Source organism: Neofelis nebulosa, chromosome X (genome assembly GCF_028018385.1).
Source record: "Neofelis nebulosa isolate mNeoNeb1 chromosome X, mNeoNeb1.pri, whole genome shotgun sequence".
In the NCBI taxonomy this organism is placed as follows: Eukaryota; Metazoa; Chordata; class Mammalia; order Carnivora; family Felidae; genus Neofelis; species Neofelis nebulosa.
The window spans coordinates 59670345-59688637 of record NC_080800.1 but is presented as its reverse complement, the minus strand read 5'-3'; the positions used below and the strand labels follow the sequence as shown (position 1 = coordinate 59688637).

Sequence of the window (18293 nt, the reverse complement as noted above, 5' to 3'; positions counted from 1 at the left end):
GAAAGTTTGAGAATACATTGTTTTGGCAAGGGTGTAAAGACACAGACACTCTTGTATTTTGTTGTTGGAATTGTAAATTGGTGTAACTTTTGTAAGCCAACTTATCAAAAACTTTTAAAAGTACATTTGACTTTTTAAAATGTTTATTTTTTATTATTTATTTTTTAATGTTTATTATTTATTTATAGAGAACGAGCCAGGCAGGGAGCAGAGAAAGGGAGACAGAGGATCTGAAGCAAGCTCCATGCTGACAGGAGAGAGCCCAATGTGGGGCTCAAACTCACAAAATGTGAGATCATGACCTAAGCCAAAGTCCAACAATTAATGGACTGAGCCACCCGGGTGCACCAACATTTGACTTTTTAAAAACATGTTTATTTATTTATTTATTTATTTTGAGAGAGAGAGAGAGAGAGAGAGAGAGATAGTGAGCAGGAGAGGGGCAGAGAGAATCCCAAGCAGGCTCTGCACTATCAGCATGGAGTCCAATGCAGGTCTTGAACCCATGACCCTAGCCGAAACCAAGACTCTGACGCTTAACCAACTGAGCCACCCAGGCGCCCCACATATGACTTTTTTATAGGTAACAGAAAACCCAACTACAATAGGTTCAAACAATAAAGCAGATTTATTGGTTCATACAAATACAAATTCTAGGGGATCAGAGATCTTTGCAGTTGATTTAATTCCATGGATCAACAATATCACCAAGGACCTAATTTCTGTCAGATCTGTCTTCCAAAGTGTGAGCTTCATCATAAATTTCACTTCCTTCTTGGTAGCAAACGGAATGCAGCGTTTGCAGCTTCCCATCAGCCACACCACACTGTCCAAAAGAAGAGACAAAGCTGGCTTCTGTTCTCTCTCTCAGAAGATCAAAGAACAAAACCAAAACCAAAAACCTTCCACCAAATACTTCAACAAACATCTTCTAATATTTCATTAACTTGAATTGGGTCAGTGGCCCATTCCAGAACAATCCCCTTGACAGGACAAGGGTATGCATTCATTGGCTATAGCCTGGTTGCCTGAACCAATCACTGAGGCATGGGGGATGGGCTTACCCTGATTGGGTTACAAGAGTGGTACACCCCAGCCAGAAGCTGGGGGTGAGTTCAATACCACCCCTTCAAACTTTACCACTGCTAAACAATGGGGAAGATACAGAATGGATGTTGGGCAGGGAATCACATCAACCACTAACTACTTTGATCCAGCAACCATACTTCTAGGAATTTATCCTATAAATGTACTGGCACATGTGTACCAATAAGTATGTTCAAGGAGATTATAATAACAGGATATTGGAAATAACAAAAACGCCTGGGACTGGTCAGATCAATGATGAGGTAGCCATCAAAAAGAAAAGACAGCTATAAATGTTTTAATGACACAATCTCAAAGATATGTTAAGTGAAAAAAGCAGAGTGAATAGCCTGCTGCCATTTGTGAAAAAAAGGGAGAAGAGATGCATATATATATATATATATAGATATATATATATATAGATATATATATATAGATATAGATAGATACATTTTTTAAGGGGAAAGAGGAAAGTAAACTTCCATTTTCATCAATAAACCAGGCCAGATAGACAGAGATATCCAAACACATGTGCACGTGTGTGCGTGCGTACACACACACACACACACACACATACACCCATTTATACTTGCATATGCATGATTTGCATAGAATATATCTGGAAGATTCATGAGAAACTGACAATAGCAGTAATCTCTGGAAAGGGAACCAGGGGAACTAGGGACTAGAAGTAGGGGTAATGTGTAACTTTCATTGGGGTGCCTGGGTAGCTCAGTGGGTTAAGAGACCGACTCTTGATTTCCACTCAGGTCATGATCTTATGGTTTGTGAGATCAAGCCCTGTGCTGGGACCCGTGCTGTGAGCACAAAGCCTGCTTGGGATTCTCTCTCTCCCCCTTCTCTGCCCAACCCCCACTTGCATGGATGCTCTACCAAAGATAAATGTTAAAATACATATATATATATAACTTTCATTGTATATCCTTTAATTTTTTTATTTCTTTTTTTTTAATGTTAATTTTTGAGGGGGGAGGGGCAGAAAGCGAGGGAGACACAGAATCAGAAGTAGGCTCCAGGCTCTGAGCTGTCAGCACAAAGCCCAACGCAGGGCTTGAATTCACAAACTTTGAGATCATGACCTGAGCCAAAGTCAGATGCTTAACTGACTGAGACACCCAGGTGCCCCTGCATATCCTTTTATATTGCTTGAATTTTCTTACCAGGTGCATGTATTTTCACTTAAAAACATGTATTAATTACAGGTTTCTATGTGTTACTTGTCATGCTGGCAAAGGTAAAAGTATTTGGTAATAGTTGGCAAAGATGGGATGCCTAGGTGGTTCAGTCGGTTGAGCGTCTGACTTTGGCTCAGGTCTCACAGTTGATGGGTTCAAGCCTCGCATCAGGCTCTGAGCTAACAGCTCAGAGCCTGGAGCCTGCTTCCGATTCTGTGTCTCCCTCTCTCTCTGCTCCTCCCCTGCTAACACTCTGTCTCTCTCTCTTTCTCAAAAATAAAGATTTTAAAAAATTAAAAAAAAGAAGGCAGAATTCTACACAGCAATGAAAAAGAACTACTGATATATTCAACATAGATGAAACTCACAGAAAATGAATAAAAGATGTCAGAGGCAAAAGAGTACATACCATTTATATGAAATCCAAGAACAGGCAAAACTAATCTATGACCATAGAAGTCAGAACTATTCTTGGGAGTGGGTAATAACAAATAGGGAGCACAAGGAGCCAGCCTTCTGTGGTGCTGGAAATGTTCTGTATTTAGACTTGGGGGGAGATTACATAGATGTATACACATATAGAAAGATCTACTTAAGATTCATTCATTTTACTAGACAAGTTATACCTTATTACATGATAAAAAGGAATGAGGTAGATTATATAGTGATATGGAACAAATTTCAGGATATATTTTTAAGGGTGTGTGATTATATATATATCATATCCATTCCATATACACATATATGGTGCACTGACAGTAAACAATGAATAAACACAACTCTGCTGGGTTAAGTGCTAGAAAAAATTTTTGTTCTAAAGTCCTCTGATTCCTGGTAGCCTACAGCCTACATTTAAAAGGCCTCATGCTGGTGCAGCAGCGTGGCTCAGTTGGTTAAGCAGCTGACTCTTGATTTTGGCTCAGGTCATGATCTCTTGGTTCTTGGGATCGAGCCCCAAGTCCAGCTCTATGCTGACAGTGTGGAGCCTGCTTGGGATTCATTCTCGCTCTCTCTCCCTCTCTCTGTCTCTCTCTGTCTCTGCCCCTCTCCTCTCACATGCTCTCTCTTAATAAAGATGAAAAATAAATAAATAAAAAATAAAAGGCCCCATGCTTACAAGTGTCCAAGTGGAGTTCAGGTGAAGAACAGAGAAAACAGCGGAACGGCAGTATTTGAAGAAAAAAATAGCTGAGAATTGATGAATCAATACAAGATTCACGAGTTCTAAACAGGAAAACACATAAACAAACAAAAAAACAAAGAAAAAAAATCCCCACTCAAACACATTGTAGTGAAACTTCAGAACATCAAAGAGAATATTTTAAAAGAAGCAAGAGGCTTGGTGTCTACCTATAAAAGTATACAACACTATACCTATGACATATTATTGTTCCCCAAAAGAGGAAAAAGTAAAACCTGAATCTAAATCTAATCAAGGCTTAGATCTAATCAATATTCAGGAAATAAAAAGAACAGGGAATAACACCACAGGGATGCAATCACTAAAATCCATTCTATGGGAAGCACTACAGGACGAACAACCCAGTTTCTTCCACAAATAAATTCCATGGGGGTAAAAAAGGAGGGAAAGAAAGAAGGGGCATCTATAGATTAAGAGATTTAAGATACAGGGGTACCTAGGTGGCTCAGGTGGTTGAGTGTCCAACTCTTTTTATTTTAATTTTTTTAAATGTCTATTTGTTTTTGATAGAGATGTTTATTTTATTTTGAGAGAGAGAGTGTGAGCAGGGGAGGGACAGAGAGAGAGGGAGACACAGAATCTGAAGCAGGCTCCGGTCTCGGGGCTGTCAGCACAGAGCCCAACGCAGGGCTTGAACCCACAAACTGTGAGATCATGACCTGAGCTGAAGTCAGAAGCTTAACTGACTGAGCCACACAGGCGCCCTGAGTGTCCAACTCTTGATTTCAGCACAGGTCATGATCCCAGGGTTGTGGGATAGAGCCCTGCATTGGACTCCATGCTCAGCATGGAGCCTGCTTAAGATTCTCTCCCTCTCCCTTTGTCCCTCTCCCCAACTTGCTCTCTCAAATTAAAAAAAAAAAGAACACCTGGGTAGCTCAGTAGGTTAAGCATCCCACTTCAGCTCAGGTCATGATCTTGCAGCCCATGAGTTCAAGCCCCATATCGGGCTCTGCTGATAGCTTGGAGCCTGGAGACTGCTTTGGATTCTGTCTCCCTCTCTCTCTGCCCCTCCCATCTTTCTCTCTCTCAAAAAATAAACAAACATTAAAAAATTTTAAAAAAGAGAGATTTAAGAAACATATCAACCGGGGAACCTGGGTGGCTCGGTCAGTTAGGCCTCCGACTTCGGCTCAGGTCATGATCTCGTGGTTTGTGAGTTCAAGCTCCATATTGGGTTCACTGCTGTCAACAGAGCCCGCTTAGGATCCTCTGTCTCCCTCTCTCTCTCTGTCCCACTCGCACTCTGTCTCCCTCAAAAATAAATAAAACATGGGCTCCTGGGTGGCTCAGTTGTCTAAGCGTCTGATTTTGGCTCAGGTCATGATATCGTAGTTCATGGGTTCAAACTCTGTGTGGGCTCTGTGCTGACACCTTAGGGCCTGAAGCCTGCTTCAGATTTTGTGTCTCCCTCTCTCTCTGCCAAAAAGAAATAAAACATTAAAAAATAAATAAATACAAGGGTGACTAGGTGGCCCAGTCAGTTAAGCCTCTGACTTTGGCTCAGGTCACGATCTCACGATTCATGGGTTTGAGTCCCATGTCGGGCTCTGTGCTGACAGCTTGGAGCCTGGGGCCTGCTTGGATTCTGTGTCTCCCTCTCTCTGCTCCTCCCCAACTCATGCTATGTCTCTGTCCCTCAAAAATACATAAACGTTAAAAAAAATTTAAAAGAAAAGAAACATAACCAATTGCAGTGTATAGTCCTCATTTGGATCCTGAAAATCCTTGACAACAAACTAAACATATAAACGTTCATGAGACAACCAGGACAATGTGAATAGTGACTGCACATGTGATGATATTAAAAGAATTGTTAATTTTCATTATCAACAATAGCCAAACAATGGAAAGAGCTCAAATTTCCATAGACTGATGAATGGACAAAGAAGATGTGGTATATATATACACAATGGAGTATTACTCAGGCATCAAAAAGAATGAAAGCTTGCCATTTGCAACAATGTGGATGAAACTAGAGTATATTGTGCTAAGCAAAATTAAGTCAGTCAGAGAAAGACAAATACTGTATGATTTCACTCATATGTGGAATTTAAGAAACAAAAGAGATGAACATATGGGGGGGAGAAAAAAGAGAGAGGGAAACAAACCATAAGAGACTCTTAAAGATAGAGAAAAAACTGAGGGTTGATAGAGGGAGGTGGGTGAGGGATGGCCTAGATGGGTGATGGGTATTGAGGAGGGCACTTGTTATGATGAGCACTGTGTGTTGTATGTAAGTGATGAATCACTGAATTCTACTCCTGAAGCTAATATTGCACTGTGTGTTAACTGTCTGGAATTTAAATAAAAATTTGAAAAGACAAAAACAAGAATTGTTAATTTTTTAGAGGTGGTGGTTTTATTGTAACGTTTAAGAAAAGTCCTTATATTTTAGAGATACATACCAAAATATTTATGGGTAAAATGAAATAATATGATGTATGATATTTGTTTCAGAATAATCTTGGTGGTGCAGATAGGAGAGCAAGGGTTAGGGGAATATAGATGAAACAAGACTGGCCATGAATCTGGGTGACAGGTACATGGGGATTTACTATACTATTCTCTTTTACTCTTGTATGTTTGAAATATTCCATAATTAAAGTAGGAAAAAACAGAGCTAGAAAGATAGATTACCTACAACAAAACAACTGACAGCTGATTTACCAACAAAAAAGAAATCAGTGTTTAGAAAGTGTTTATAGTATGACACTCTTTGTGTAAAAAAATAACATCAACTTATATATTTTTTTGCATATATTCTTGTATTTGCATTGATTTATCTCTGGTAGTTCACATAAAAATTGTTAATAGGAATTACTTCTCATTAAGGGAACTGGGAAACTGGGGAACAGAGATGGCAACTCTTCACATACCCTTTTGTACTATTTGAATTTTTTCACTTGTGTTTGTAATACCTTAAAAATATTTTCTCAGTAGGCTAGGAACAGGAGAATTTATAACTTGATACAGAGTATAGGTGACAACTAAAATCATCATACTCAATGATGAGATATAAGGGGCATTCACCTTTAAGTCAGAACATATCAAGAATATTTTTTAATGTTTATTTATATATTTATAGAGAGAGTGTATGCGTGCACATGCAAGCAGGGGATGGGCAGAGAGGGAGAGAGAGAATCTTAAGCAGGTTCCACGCTGTCAGGGCAGAGCCTGACACAGGGTTCCATCTTGTGACTGTGAGATCATGACCTGAGCTGAAATCAAGAATCAGATGCTTGGGGCGCCTGGGTGGCTCAGTCGGTTGAGCGTCCGACTTCTGCTCGGGTCATGATCTCATGGTTTGTGAGTTCGGGCCCCATGTTGGGCTCTGTGCTGACAGCTCGGAGCCTGCAGCCTGCTTCGAATTCTGTGTCTTCCTCTCTCTCTCTCTGCCCCTCCCCTGCTCATACTCTGCCTCTCTCTGTCTCTCAAAAATAAATAAATGTTAAAAAAAAAAAAAAAAGAATCAGATGCTTAATTGACTGAGCCACTCAGGTGCTTCCAAATTAGAACTATTCACTTGTTTTTACAAATACCATGCAACACTGCTCCGCAGGTTCTAGTGAAAACATTAAGACAAAAGAAGGTAAAAGTTATAAATATTGTAACGGAAGAGTCATAAAATGTCCTTGCTTACATAGGATATATAATCTAAGAAAATCAACTGAGAATTAAAATTAAACAAGAAAAGAGTTTATTTTAAATCAATAACTTCTCTATATAAAACTGCTGTCTATAAAAATATCCAATGAGAAAATATAATGGGAAAGAAGATTCCATTCATAGTAGTGGGAAAAAATGACAGAAATAAATCCAACAAGAAGTGTATAAAAGGGAGTGCCTGGCTGGCTCAGTTAGTAGAGCATGTGACTTCTAAAAAAAATTCTTTTTACGGGGCGCCTGGGTGGCTCAGTCGGTTGAGCACCCGACTTCGGCTTAGGTCATGATCTCGTGGCTCATGAGGTTCAAGCCCCGCACCAGGCTCTGTGCTGACGGCTTGGAGCCTGCTTCAGATTCTGTGTCTCCCTCTCTCTCTGCCCCTACCCTGCTCGTGCTCTGTCTCTGTCTCTCAAAATAATTAAAAACATCAAATAAATTTAAAAAATTTTAACGTTTATTTGTTTTTGAGACAGAGAGAGACAGAGCACAAGCAGGGGAAGGACAGAGAGGGAGACACAGAATCCAAGGCAGGCTCCAGGCACTGAGCTGTCACCACAGAGCCCGACCCGGGGCTCGGGCTCATGGACTGCAAGATCATGACCTGAGCCGAAGTCGGATGCTTAACCGACTGAGCCACCCAGGCACCCCAAGCATGTGACTCTTGATCTCGGGGTTATAAGTTCAAACCCCATGTTGGGTGCAGAGATTACTTAAAAATAAAATCATAAAACAAAGAAATGTACAAAACATTTACATAAGTAAAACTACAAAATATTGCTGAAGGCTATATGTATGAAGATATGAAAAATAGATAGACGTACAATATTCCTGAAAGATGTTTCAGAAATGAAAAAAATTTCAAATAACTATCACTTTCTATAACAATCTCATTGGGGCTTGGGGGGATAGGGTGGGAATACCAGACAAGTTGGTTCTGAAGTTTATCTGGAAGAATAAAGTAAAAAATTTGTTAAAGATGGAAATAAGGGGGGGGGAAGAAATAAGGGAAGGCTTGCCTACCAAATATCAAATTACTGTATAAAGTTGTGATATGCTTCAAGAATAGACAAACAGATAAGTGGAACTGAATAGAGAGGCAGTTACGTGTGGGAATTTATTTATTTATTTTTATTTTTTAAAGTAATCTCTACATCCAACGTGGGGCTCAAACTTAAAACCATGAGAGCAGGTCTCAGGCTCCACTGACTGAACCAGCCAGGCACCCCTTATCTGGGAATTTAGTGTATGACAAAAATTGCATTTCAGAACCCTTCTGAGACACCACTAAAAGTGGTACATAAAATATGTACAACCCAAAAGGACAAAAAGTTTCAGGTATTCTCTAGAGGCAGGAAAGCCATTTGAGAAATGGTACCTGAAACAGTAGCTAGGAAGAAATTCTGGTCTAGTGCAAAAAAAGGATACAGATGAGAAGGGGCCATTTTGCCAGTAAAACTATGGAAAGGCTCCAGAATCTGAGACAAGGTACAGCAGAGGGTGATCATGACATACAGGACTGAGAACTAAGTGTAATTAAAAGCCTGTACATGAATATTCAGTAAGACAAAAATGTTCACCCTTTCTTGTAATCAGAGGAAATGCAAAATAAAAATGAGATACCATCATTTGCACATCTGGTCGGTAAAAATGTTTTAATTGACAACAAAGTGTTGATGAAGGTACTGGGGAAACTGGTACCTCATATACTGTTGGATGGCCATGTAAATTGGAACAGTCTTTGTGGAGGGATATTTGAGCAGTATCTATTTACATACTTACATACATACGTAGATTTTCAGTAATCTCTATACCATTGCGGGGCTCGAACTCACAACCCTGAGATCAAGAGTAAAATGCTCTTCCGACCGAGCCAACCAAGCATCCCTCTCTCTATTAACATTTTAGATGTATATGCCTTCTTTCCAGCAATCCCACTTCTAGGAATCTATCTTCAAGAAATATTAGCACAAATAATCAAAGATACATGTAAAAGGATTTTCATTGCTGCATAATTTGTAATAACAAAAAATTGGAAACAACCTAAGTGTCCATCAGTAGTGGAACAGATAGATAAATTATGGCATATATGTAGAATCAAGTACTTTGCAACACAAAAAAGAATGTAAGCGATGTATACATATTGATGTGAAAATATCTTCAAGGACTATAAAGTGGTATGTTTAATGATTAAGCAAGCTACAGAAAAATATTATAGAATGATTCCAAATTGACCAAAAAGAAAAAAACAAGTTTCTCCATATGTATATAGATAGCTACTCATACTTTTACTATGTTCCTACATGTTATATGCCAATATGCTTGCAAATGCATTGAAAATATTTGAAAGGATATACACCAAACTAACACTGACTTCCTCTGAAGAATAAATTTAAGGGTTCAAATATTTTATTCTCCATTTTATTCACTTTTGCTTTTTTTTAACGATGAAGGAAGCTCATTACCAGAAAGTTGAATATTTAATTGTCACATTGAAGATGGTACTCAAATCTATTTTCAATGCTTTTTTCATGAATTCCAATTTTGCATTTACAATTAACTGCTAGCAATTCCACTCATGTTTTGCCATCATTTCAAATTCATATCTAAAATAAAGTTCATTATCAGGGCGTGTGGGTGGCTCAGTCAGTTAAGCAACCAAATTCAGCTCAGGTCATGATCTCACGGTTCGTGAGTTCAGGTTCATGAGTTCAGGCCCCACATCAGGTTCTGTGCTGACAGCTCAGAGCCTGGAGCCTGCTTCATTTTCTGTGTCTCCCTCTCTCTCTGCACCTCCCTCTCTCTCTCTAAAATGAATAAAGAATAAAAAAATAAAATAAAATTCATTATCAGACTATTTAACTATTAGTTCTAGTTCCTGCCTCTATTTTTGTTAAAAGCACTAGCTTCTACCTATTAATAATGAAGTATGCATCTTATTCCATTCCATCCCTTATCAGAAAAAAAAATCACTAAGTCCAAGGTTTATTTCTTCATTTTTAAGAATATCTCACATGTCTTTTTCCTGTCTATTCTTTACCATTCTAATTCAGACCCTTCATTCAACAAATATTTATTGAGCATGTATTATATATGTGCTATGCAGTTTTACGTTCTGGGAGTAGTGAATAAATACAGAATTATATTCTGGTGAAAGAGAGGAATAATGTACAAATAAAAAGCCAATTATTCATTAACAGTGTTAACCTTTTTATAATGCTTATCCTATACCAGGCATTATACTAAGCTCTTTCGACATGTTAACTCATTTAATAGTACTAATGACCTTATGATATAGGTACTGTTATTAATCCCATTTTATAGTTGGGGAAACTGAGGCACATAGCTCTTAAGTAGTCTAAGGTCATATAGCCAGTAAGTGGAGGAGTCAAGATTTGAACCCAGGAAGCCTGACCTTGGGTTCATCTTTCTGGTATGACTATAGGATAGACACGATGTCTGACGTCTCTTTATGACCTTAGAAGCTGTTGATCCTTACTATTTATATCTATTTATCAAGGATTGCCAAAGTAATGTTCTGATTTTATTATTTCTTTTTATTCATTGGAATAGTTTTATGAAAAGATACATCCCCCCCATCTGCTATTTTGTTAGTTCAGATTGGAAAGGCAGGATAAATGTTTGATTCTCTCTTTTTATTGATGAATTCTCTTTTTAAAAAAATGTTTTAAGTTTATTTGTTTATTTGAGAGACAGACAGAAAATCCCAAGCAGGCTCCACGCTGTCAGCACTGAGCCCGATGCAGGGCTCAAACTCAAAACCGTGAGATTATGACCTGAGCCGACATCAAGAGTCGGATGCTTAACCAACTGAGCCACCCAGGTGCCCCTATTGATGAATTTTCAAGATAACGAATTGGTTACCTATCATGAACTGAGACATGAATGACAGGAAGGAGCCAGTTATTCAAACACCTGGAAGGAGACTATTCCAGGCAGGGGAATCAGATCTTACAGAGGCACTGAAGAAGGAGTGAGCTATTTAAGTTCAAGTAACATTACTTTCACTCCTACCTGTGGAACTATTTTGTTACAGACTGAATATGTCCCCCTAAAATTCATATGTTGAAATCTTATCCCCCAGTATGATGGTATTAGGAGATAGGGCCTTTGGAAGGTAATTAGGATTAGATGAGGTCATGAATAAGGTAAGATTGGTACCCTTATAAGAGTCATGGGAGAGCTTGCTTCCTCTCTCTGCTCTCCACCTGGTAAAGGGTCCTCATCAGAATTCAACTGTTTTGGCACCCTGATCTCAGATTTCCAGCCTCCACAATTGTGAGAAATGAATTTCCGTTGTTTATAAACTACCTGGTCTATAATACTTTGTTACAGCAGCCTGAACTAAGACATATCTCTTAAATCTATGACTCTCTCCTCCATTCTTATGACCACACCCACTTAAGTCTGGGGTCTTATCTTTCTCCCCTGGACCACTGCCAATTATCTTCAATTAGTTTCACTGTCTCCAAATATCTCTTCTACCCTACTCAATTAACTCCTTACTCATCAAAAGTTTTCAATTCAGTGTATCATTATTTTCAGTGATAATGCATCTATAATTTTATAACAGATTTCACTGGCAGATAGGATTCATTTAGTGGAGGGAGGTGTTTGCTGGAAAGTACTACTTGGACACCAAAGAACACAGGCTTTGTAGTCAAGACCTAGATTTGAGTCCCAGGCTCTGACTCTTGATAGCTGTGTGACTTAGGGAAATTTATGTAACCTCCCTGAACCTCAATTTCTTCATGTACTATGAAAATGATAATTACCATGCTTTTAGGGGCACCATGCTTTTAGGTGGTTCAGTTGGTTAGCATGTGAGTCTTGATTTTGGCTCAGGTCATGATCCCTGGGTTGTGGGATGGAGCCATACATCAGTCTCCATGCTAAGTTTGGAGCCTACTTAAGATTCTCTCTCCCTCTCCCTCTGCCCTTCACCCCCACTCTGTCTCTCTCTAAAATAATAATAACAAGGGGCGCCTGGGTGGCTCAGTCGGTTAAGCATCCGACTTTGGCTCGGGTCATGATCTTGCGGTTCGGGAGTTCAAGCCCTGCGTCAGGCTCTGTGCTGACAGCTTGGAGCCTGGAGCCTGCTTCGGATTCTGTGTCTCCCTCTCTCTCTGCTCCTGCCCTGCTCGTGTTCTGTCTCTCTCTCACTCAAAAATGAATAAACACTTAAAAATAATGATGATGCTTTTAATACACTGTTGTGAGAATTAAATAATATATATTATCATTTGAGATACATGTGTATAATATACAGAGACAAAAAAGATAAAAGAATAGACAGATTATTATTACAGTGCTTAGATCACAGTAAAGGCTCAATAAAGAGTAGTTTCTTTAATTTTTTGTTACCCCTCCCACCATGTCTCTTGCAGAAGCTCCAATTTCAGTGATGAATTCCACCTGCTTAAAAACCCAGTCATTTGCGAAGAGCTGTTCTAGAACCATTTGAAATATACAAAACTTAAGGACCCCACTGGGGTCCTAGAAGAGGAGCTTGATACCATGCCCCTCTAGCTTAAAAGAGTCCCTTTGACAAGCCTATGTAGGAACCAGTGAGGCCCTTGGTTAATCAATGATATCTCACATTGATGTTAACACTTTTCCAAACAACTTTTAGGTCTCTGATCTCTTCATCTCTAACCTCAGTGGGACCCTTACATACTTTACCTCTCACTTCATCCAGATCAGTAATTAATTATCTCCCAGTTACACCAGATTCAGTGTTTTGGTCTCTGGGATCCCTGCTTCCACTGTCCCCTCTCTCCCCTTCTGCTCTCCAAATCCCAGGATACTGCTACAGGGAGAAACAAGCAGACCAATATAACTTCATGCTGTCCAATTTCAATTTGGCCCTTGCAGCTCTTTTATTCGTTTCATACATTCCCTGGCACTCTCCCCACAGAGGCTGTTTCAGACCTTCCTCATTCTCCTCAATCCCCCTGCTTCTACTTCCACAGAATTCATAGTAGACAATTTCATCAGATTACCTGGCACACCTGCAACAGATCAGTAAATTCTTTCTCCCTTCCAGCCCTGTCCTCTAGCCATCTAGTTCCCTTCTTGGAAAAGCAATCAATATTCTTGATATCTTATTTAACCTTTCAGAGATATTTTATGACTCTACAAGCAAAAATATGGAAAACAGAGAACTTTCACTGTTCATTAAAGATAAATAGGATTTGGATACATGGAGAGAAAGGAGGTAATATTCTAAGCAGAGGAAACATCCAGGGCAAAAGCACAGAGGTGGGAATGAATGAATAAGTTACATTTAGAAAACAGGGTATATAGCAAGTAGAGTAATCCCCTGAGAAATAATCCCAACTGCTGCCTCAAGTACTACCTCTCCTTTCCCAGTTCTGACTTCAGCCTGATCACTGCTTCTTTGCCTGTTCTGCTCCACATACCAACAGAGTGGAAATCTGACACTCCATGGCCCCTCACTCATCCTCTCTTGCCTGGATCTCGGTTACTATTTATTGAGCTCTGACCCCAACCATCTGTTTCAGTGCTGCTAAAGAGTCCTAGCTCTTTTCTGAGTCACTTGCCAAGCCAAACACATTGGCAAGTGTTTCTTTGGTCACATGGACAATTTCTCCACCCTACTGAAAATAGGAGAATGAATACAGAAGATGCATTGTATAGACATTGACTTTGCCAATATACACAACAGAGGTCAACGAAATATGTTAGACTATACAGCAGAGATGCAATCAGCAAAACTCAGACTGTGTGAAACTCTACTGAAAAATGATCTGAGTTGCTCAATAAAAAATTGTAAGGAAAAAAAAATAGATGAAAAGGAACCTTTAGTTTAAAAGTGACATATGGGGTGCCTGGCTGGCTCAGTGGCTGGAGCATGCAACTATTGATCTCTGGATCGTGAGTTCAAGCCCCATATTGGGCATAGAGCTTACTTAAAAAATAAATAAAATAAAATAAGATAAAATAAAATGAACAAATAATACATATCCACCAATCACAATGTGTGGACTTTATTTGGATACTGAATCAAATAAAAAACCTGTAAAAATTCCTTAGATATTTATGAAACTATTGAAAATTTAAATACTGATTGGTAATAAATGATATTAAGGGAATATTGTGCTTATTTATGTGTGCTAATGTTATTACAACTATGGTTTTTTCTTTTAAAAAGGATCCTTACCTTTTAAAGAAACATACTGAAATATTTAGGTATGGAATATCACGTCTGGGATATGCTTCAAAATGATGGGGAAAGGAGGAAATGATGAAACAAGTGCATGGAGTTGATACTAGTTGAAGCTGAGTGTTTGGTAAATTAGGATTCATTATAATATTCTGTCTACTTTTGTACATATCATAAATTCTCTATAAAGAAGCTTTAAAACAATGTTATTGAATTGTCAAGCATCTTGTGAAAGTGTGTATATGAGTCTAAAGGAGCGGAACAGGAGGAGCTGGAATTTGAGAAGAGGAAGGTCTGTTAAGATCCTCTGTAGGATGAGTGCCAGGGAATGTAGGAGACAAATAAAAGGGTTGCTGAGCAGCTGCCAGGGCCAAGTTGAAATTGGACAGCATGAATTTATATTGGTCTGCTTGGTTCTCCCTCTAGCAGTGTTGTGGAACTTTGTGAGCAGAAAGGGAGAAAGAGGACAGTGGAGGCAGGGATCCCCAAAACAGTAACACTGAATCTGGTAAATACATTGGAAAAGTGTTGCATCAACATGAGATAGCACTGATCAAAGGCCTCACTGCTTCGATAGGCTTGTCAAAGGGACTCTGCCAGGCTAGAGGGGCATGGTGTCATGTTCCTCTTCTAAGGCTTCTTTTTTCAGACCCCAGTTGGTCCTTATGTTTTGGATGTTCTCAAATGGCTCTATGACAGCTCTTAGCAAAGATTGAGGTTTTAATGACTGAGCTATGTTACTTCCAAAGCATGCAATTTCCTTCCCTGAGTGTTGCTTTCCTCATTTATAAAAATTTGGGATAATACCTACCTCACAAGGCAGGTGTGAAGATTAAGTAAAATAATGTGAGTAGAAGTGGTGAGCACCGTGGCATTCTATACATGAGACTTTATTCCATCAGCAAGTGGATACAATCTCCCTTAATCCTGGAGCTGATGCAATGGTATGTTAAATATGTTATCACTTTGTAGACCAGCAAGACCTGTCAAGAAAATCCTATTTTCTTATTGAAACATTATAAAATTGGATATTGGAGATGTGTCCCTCCTCTCCAAGAGAAAAAAAAAAACACCCCAACTTTCCTAATAGTCTGAAGTGAAAGCTTTTAGTAGAGAGAGGAATAATAGTAGTACTAATAATAGCAAACAGTTATATAGTGCTTACTATATATGTCAGGCGCTGTACTAAATATGTGTTAGCTATTATTTTTTCTAAGTTCATTAACTTATTTTGTGAGAGAGCATGCACGTGCACACACAGCAGGGGAGGGGCAGAGAGAGAGAGAGAATTGTGTCAGCTATTACTACTATAATATACAAATCTGGATCTCAAAGGAAAGATATGGCCTAAAGATAAAAATGTGTGAGTCATCTACATGTGGGTGGTATTTGAAGTCATGGGCATAATTGAGAGTGTCTAGAAGAGTCATATATAAGAAGATAGGAAGATCAGGACTAAGTCCTGAGGAACTTCATCATTCAATGGCCAGGTAGAAAAGGAAGAACCCTGCAAAAGAGACTGAAAGGAATGGCCAGAGAAGTAGGAGGACAACCAAGAGGAGTGATGGGTCATAGAAGTCAATGTATTAAAAGTATTTTACGGAAGAAACCATCATGAGTGTCAAATTTTGTTTGTGAGATCAAGTAAGACAAGGACTAAAAGCATCCATTAGATTTAGTGACTTGATGGCCAAAAGTGACCGTATCACCACAGACTGAGCAGGTTGGAAGTCAGATAGAGTGTGTTTTGATGGTACCAGGAAGGAGGAAATAGAAAATCAATAGTTATTTCAAGAAGTTTGCTTATAAAGGAGAGAAGAGAGTTTAGCAGTTGGAAAGGGTTGTGTAGTCAAGGAAAATTGTTTTTATAAAATTGGAGAGACCTGAGCATGTTTAGATGTCAATGAAAATATCCAATGAAAGGGAAAGCATGAACAAACAGGAGAGAGAAAGGATAATTAATAGTGTAAAGTTTCTGGGAAGGCATGAGGGAATAGGATACAAAGCACAATGGGAAGAAATGAGAAAGTGTAAAGGAGGTAAGGAGAGGATTCATGCTAATGTGAACAAATATGTACATCTGACGGTGAGAAGTGGGGGAGTAAATGAGGTAATGCAAGCAAAGCACTTAACACAGTGCCTGGCAGGTTAGTTTGTATGAGAAGAGGTAGCTATGGTTATTGCTGTTGTTATTACCATTAATGTTATGTACCTGCTTTACTGTCTTACATTTTAGGCTTTGGACCGCATAAGATCCTCATCTTATTCTGTGAACTTGAAATTTTATATATCAAGTTTATATACAACAAAGGTTACTTGAACTTTTTGATTTCCTCACCTTCATCCTCTCCAGGAATTCTGGGTAGTTGCTGGTCTCCTGATTGTGATAAGATAGAAAAAAGTTGTACATTTAAGGTTAGTGCACTTTATGCACTTTTCTATATGCATTCTACACCTCTAAAAGCTTTAAACGTCCACCAAAGCCCCTATTGATGTCAACTCATCTGTAGAAAAATAACATTAAAAGTAAACTGCCGCCAGGGTTGGAAAGGATCTGAAGGGCTTGAGTCAAGGGGGAAACTTTATTTGCACCTCAAATCCATAGAATGAGAGCAGAGAAATGAGCCAGATTTGTTGAATATCCTGGAGGTCCAGGAAGCCCCTTGACCTCTGATCAAACTTCTCTGTGAGGCAGAGATGCATTCTTTGTATACATTCCCCAGGATCCCTTAATCTTGCCTCAATCTCCAAATCCTCAGCCATGCTATCCTGTGATCCCTTACCTTTGCTGCCCACGTCCATTCTCTCACTCCCATCTTACCTCTAGCTCCCAACAAGACCTTATATTCCTTGAATCGGAACTGAGAGAAAATTGTGCTATAAAAAGAACTTGAGATCATTTTGAGGTTCGGCGAAGCTTCCTACTGAGGTTTCTTAGACTTTGAATCTCCCAGATTCCTGGCCACTCTGTTGAGGGAGTAAATCTCGCTCAAGAAAGGGAGAAAGAGATGATCACTCCTCTGATTAAAAATCTACATTAAAAAAGGGCCTATACTGCCTTTCTAACTCTGTTTTAAATAATGTTCAAAATCCTTCACCTAGAATTTTAGGCTCCTCCCAATCTAGCTACACTCAGCTAACTTTTTTGTCCCCTCCCTTAAACATACCCCCTGATATGTTAGCAGTGGTTACAAACAGCAAAGGGACTAAGCTTGGAGAGAGTTTACATACTACATACTTCTGCACTGAGCATTTTACAATGACAATGTATTACTTCTGGAATTTAAAATAGAACACCTTCCTGCCTCAGCTTGGCTCTCCCTACTCTGCCATATCCATCCAATTCTCATTCCTACAAGTTTCCATTAAAAATTTATTTCTTACCCGTTACATTCATGGTCGAGTGATTTTAAACTAGGGTACCAAGACAAGCCAATGGGGACAGAATAGCCTTCTCAACAAATGTTGCTGGGACAACTAGATATCCATATGCAAAAACAAACTTGGACCCCTACCTCATGCAACATACAAAAAACAACTCAAAATGGATCAAAGACTTAAATGTAAGAGCTGAAAGTATAAAACTCTCAGTAGAAAACAGGAACAAATCTTCACGACCTTGGATTAAACAGTGTTTTTTTTGCCTAGGGCATCAAAAACATAAGAAACCAAAGGAAAGATAAATTAGACTTCATAAAAATTAAAAATTTTTGTGTATCAAAGGACACCATCAAGGAAGTAGAAAGGCAAAACAGAATAGGAGAAAATATTTCCAAATCATCTACCCGACAAGACTTGTCTCTGGAATATATTTAAAAAATTCTCACAACTCAATAAAAAGACAGCCCAGTTAACAAATGGGCAGAGGATTTGAATAGACATTTTTCCAAATAAGAACACAAATGGCCAATAAGCATATGAAAAGATGCTCAACATCATT

At 38.9% G+C, this 18293-nt stretch overlaps 1 protein-coding gene across 13 annotated transcripts in view; it reads right to left on the bottom strand.

Annotated features, from left to right (window-relative positions):
* ITGB1BP2 (integrin subunit beta 1 binding protein 2) overlaps positions 1-18293 on the bottom strand; it is a 31478-nt gene that overhangs the window by 7826 nt on the left and 5359 nt on the right. For 2 of the 13 annotated variants that reach the window (XR_009257312.1, XR_009257315.1), the window contains 3 exons: positions 16692-16730; positions 15165-15336; positions 610-826 (listed from right to left, as the gene is read on the bottom strand). The exons of 1 other annotated variant lie outside the window; for it this stretch is intronic. Coding sequence is in view for 6 of the 12 variants with exons in the window: in XM_058714466.1 (XP_058570449.1) it covers positions 716-826; positions 16692-16730 (150 nt within the window). In the remaining 6 variants the exon portion in view is untranslated. Of the gene's footprint in view, positions 1-609; positions 827-4580; positions 6705-15164; positions 15337-16691; positions 16731-18293 lie in introns of those variants that run through there. 10 more of the 13 variants (XM_058714466.1, XM_058714468.1, XM_058714467.1 and 7 more) reach the window with 8 other exon arrangements.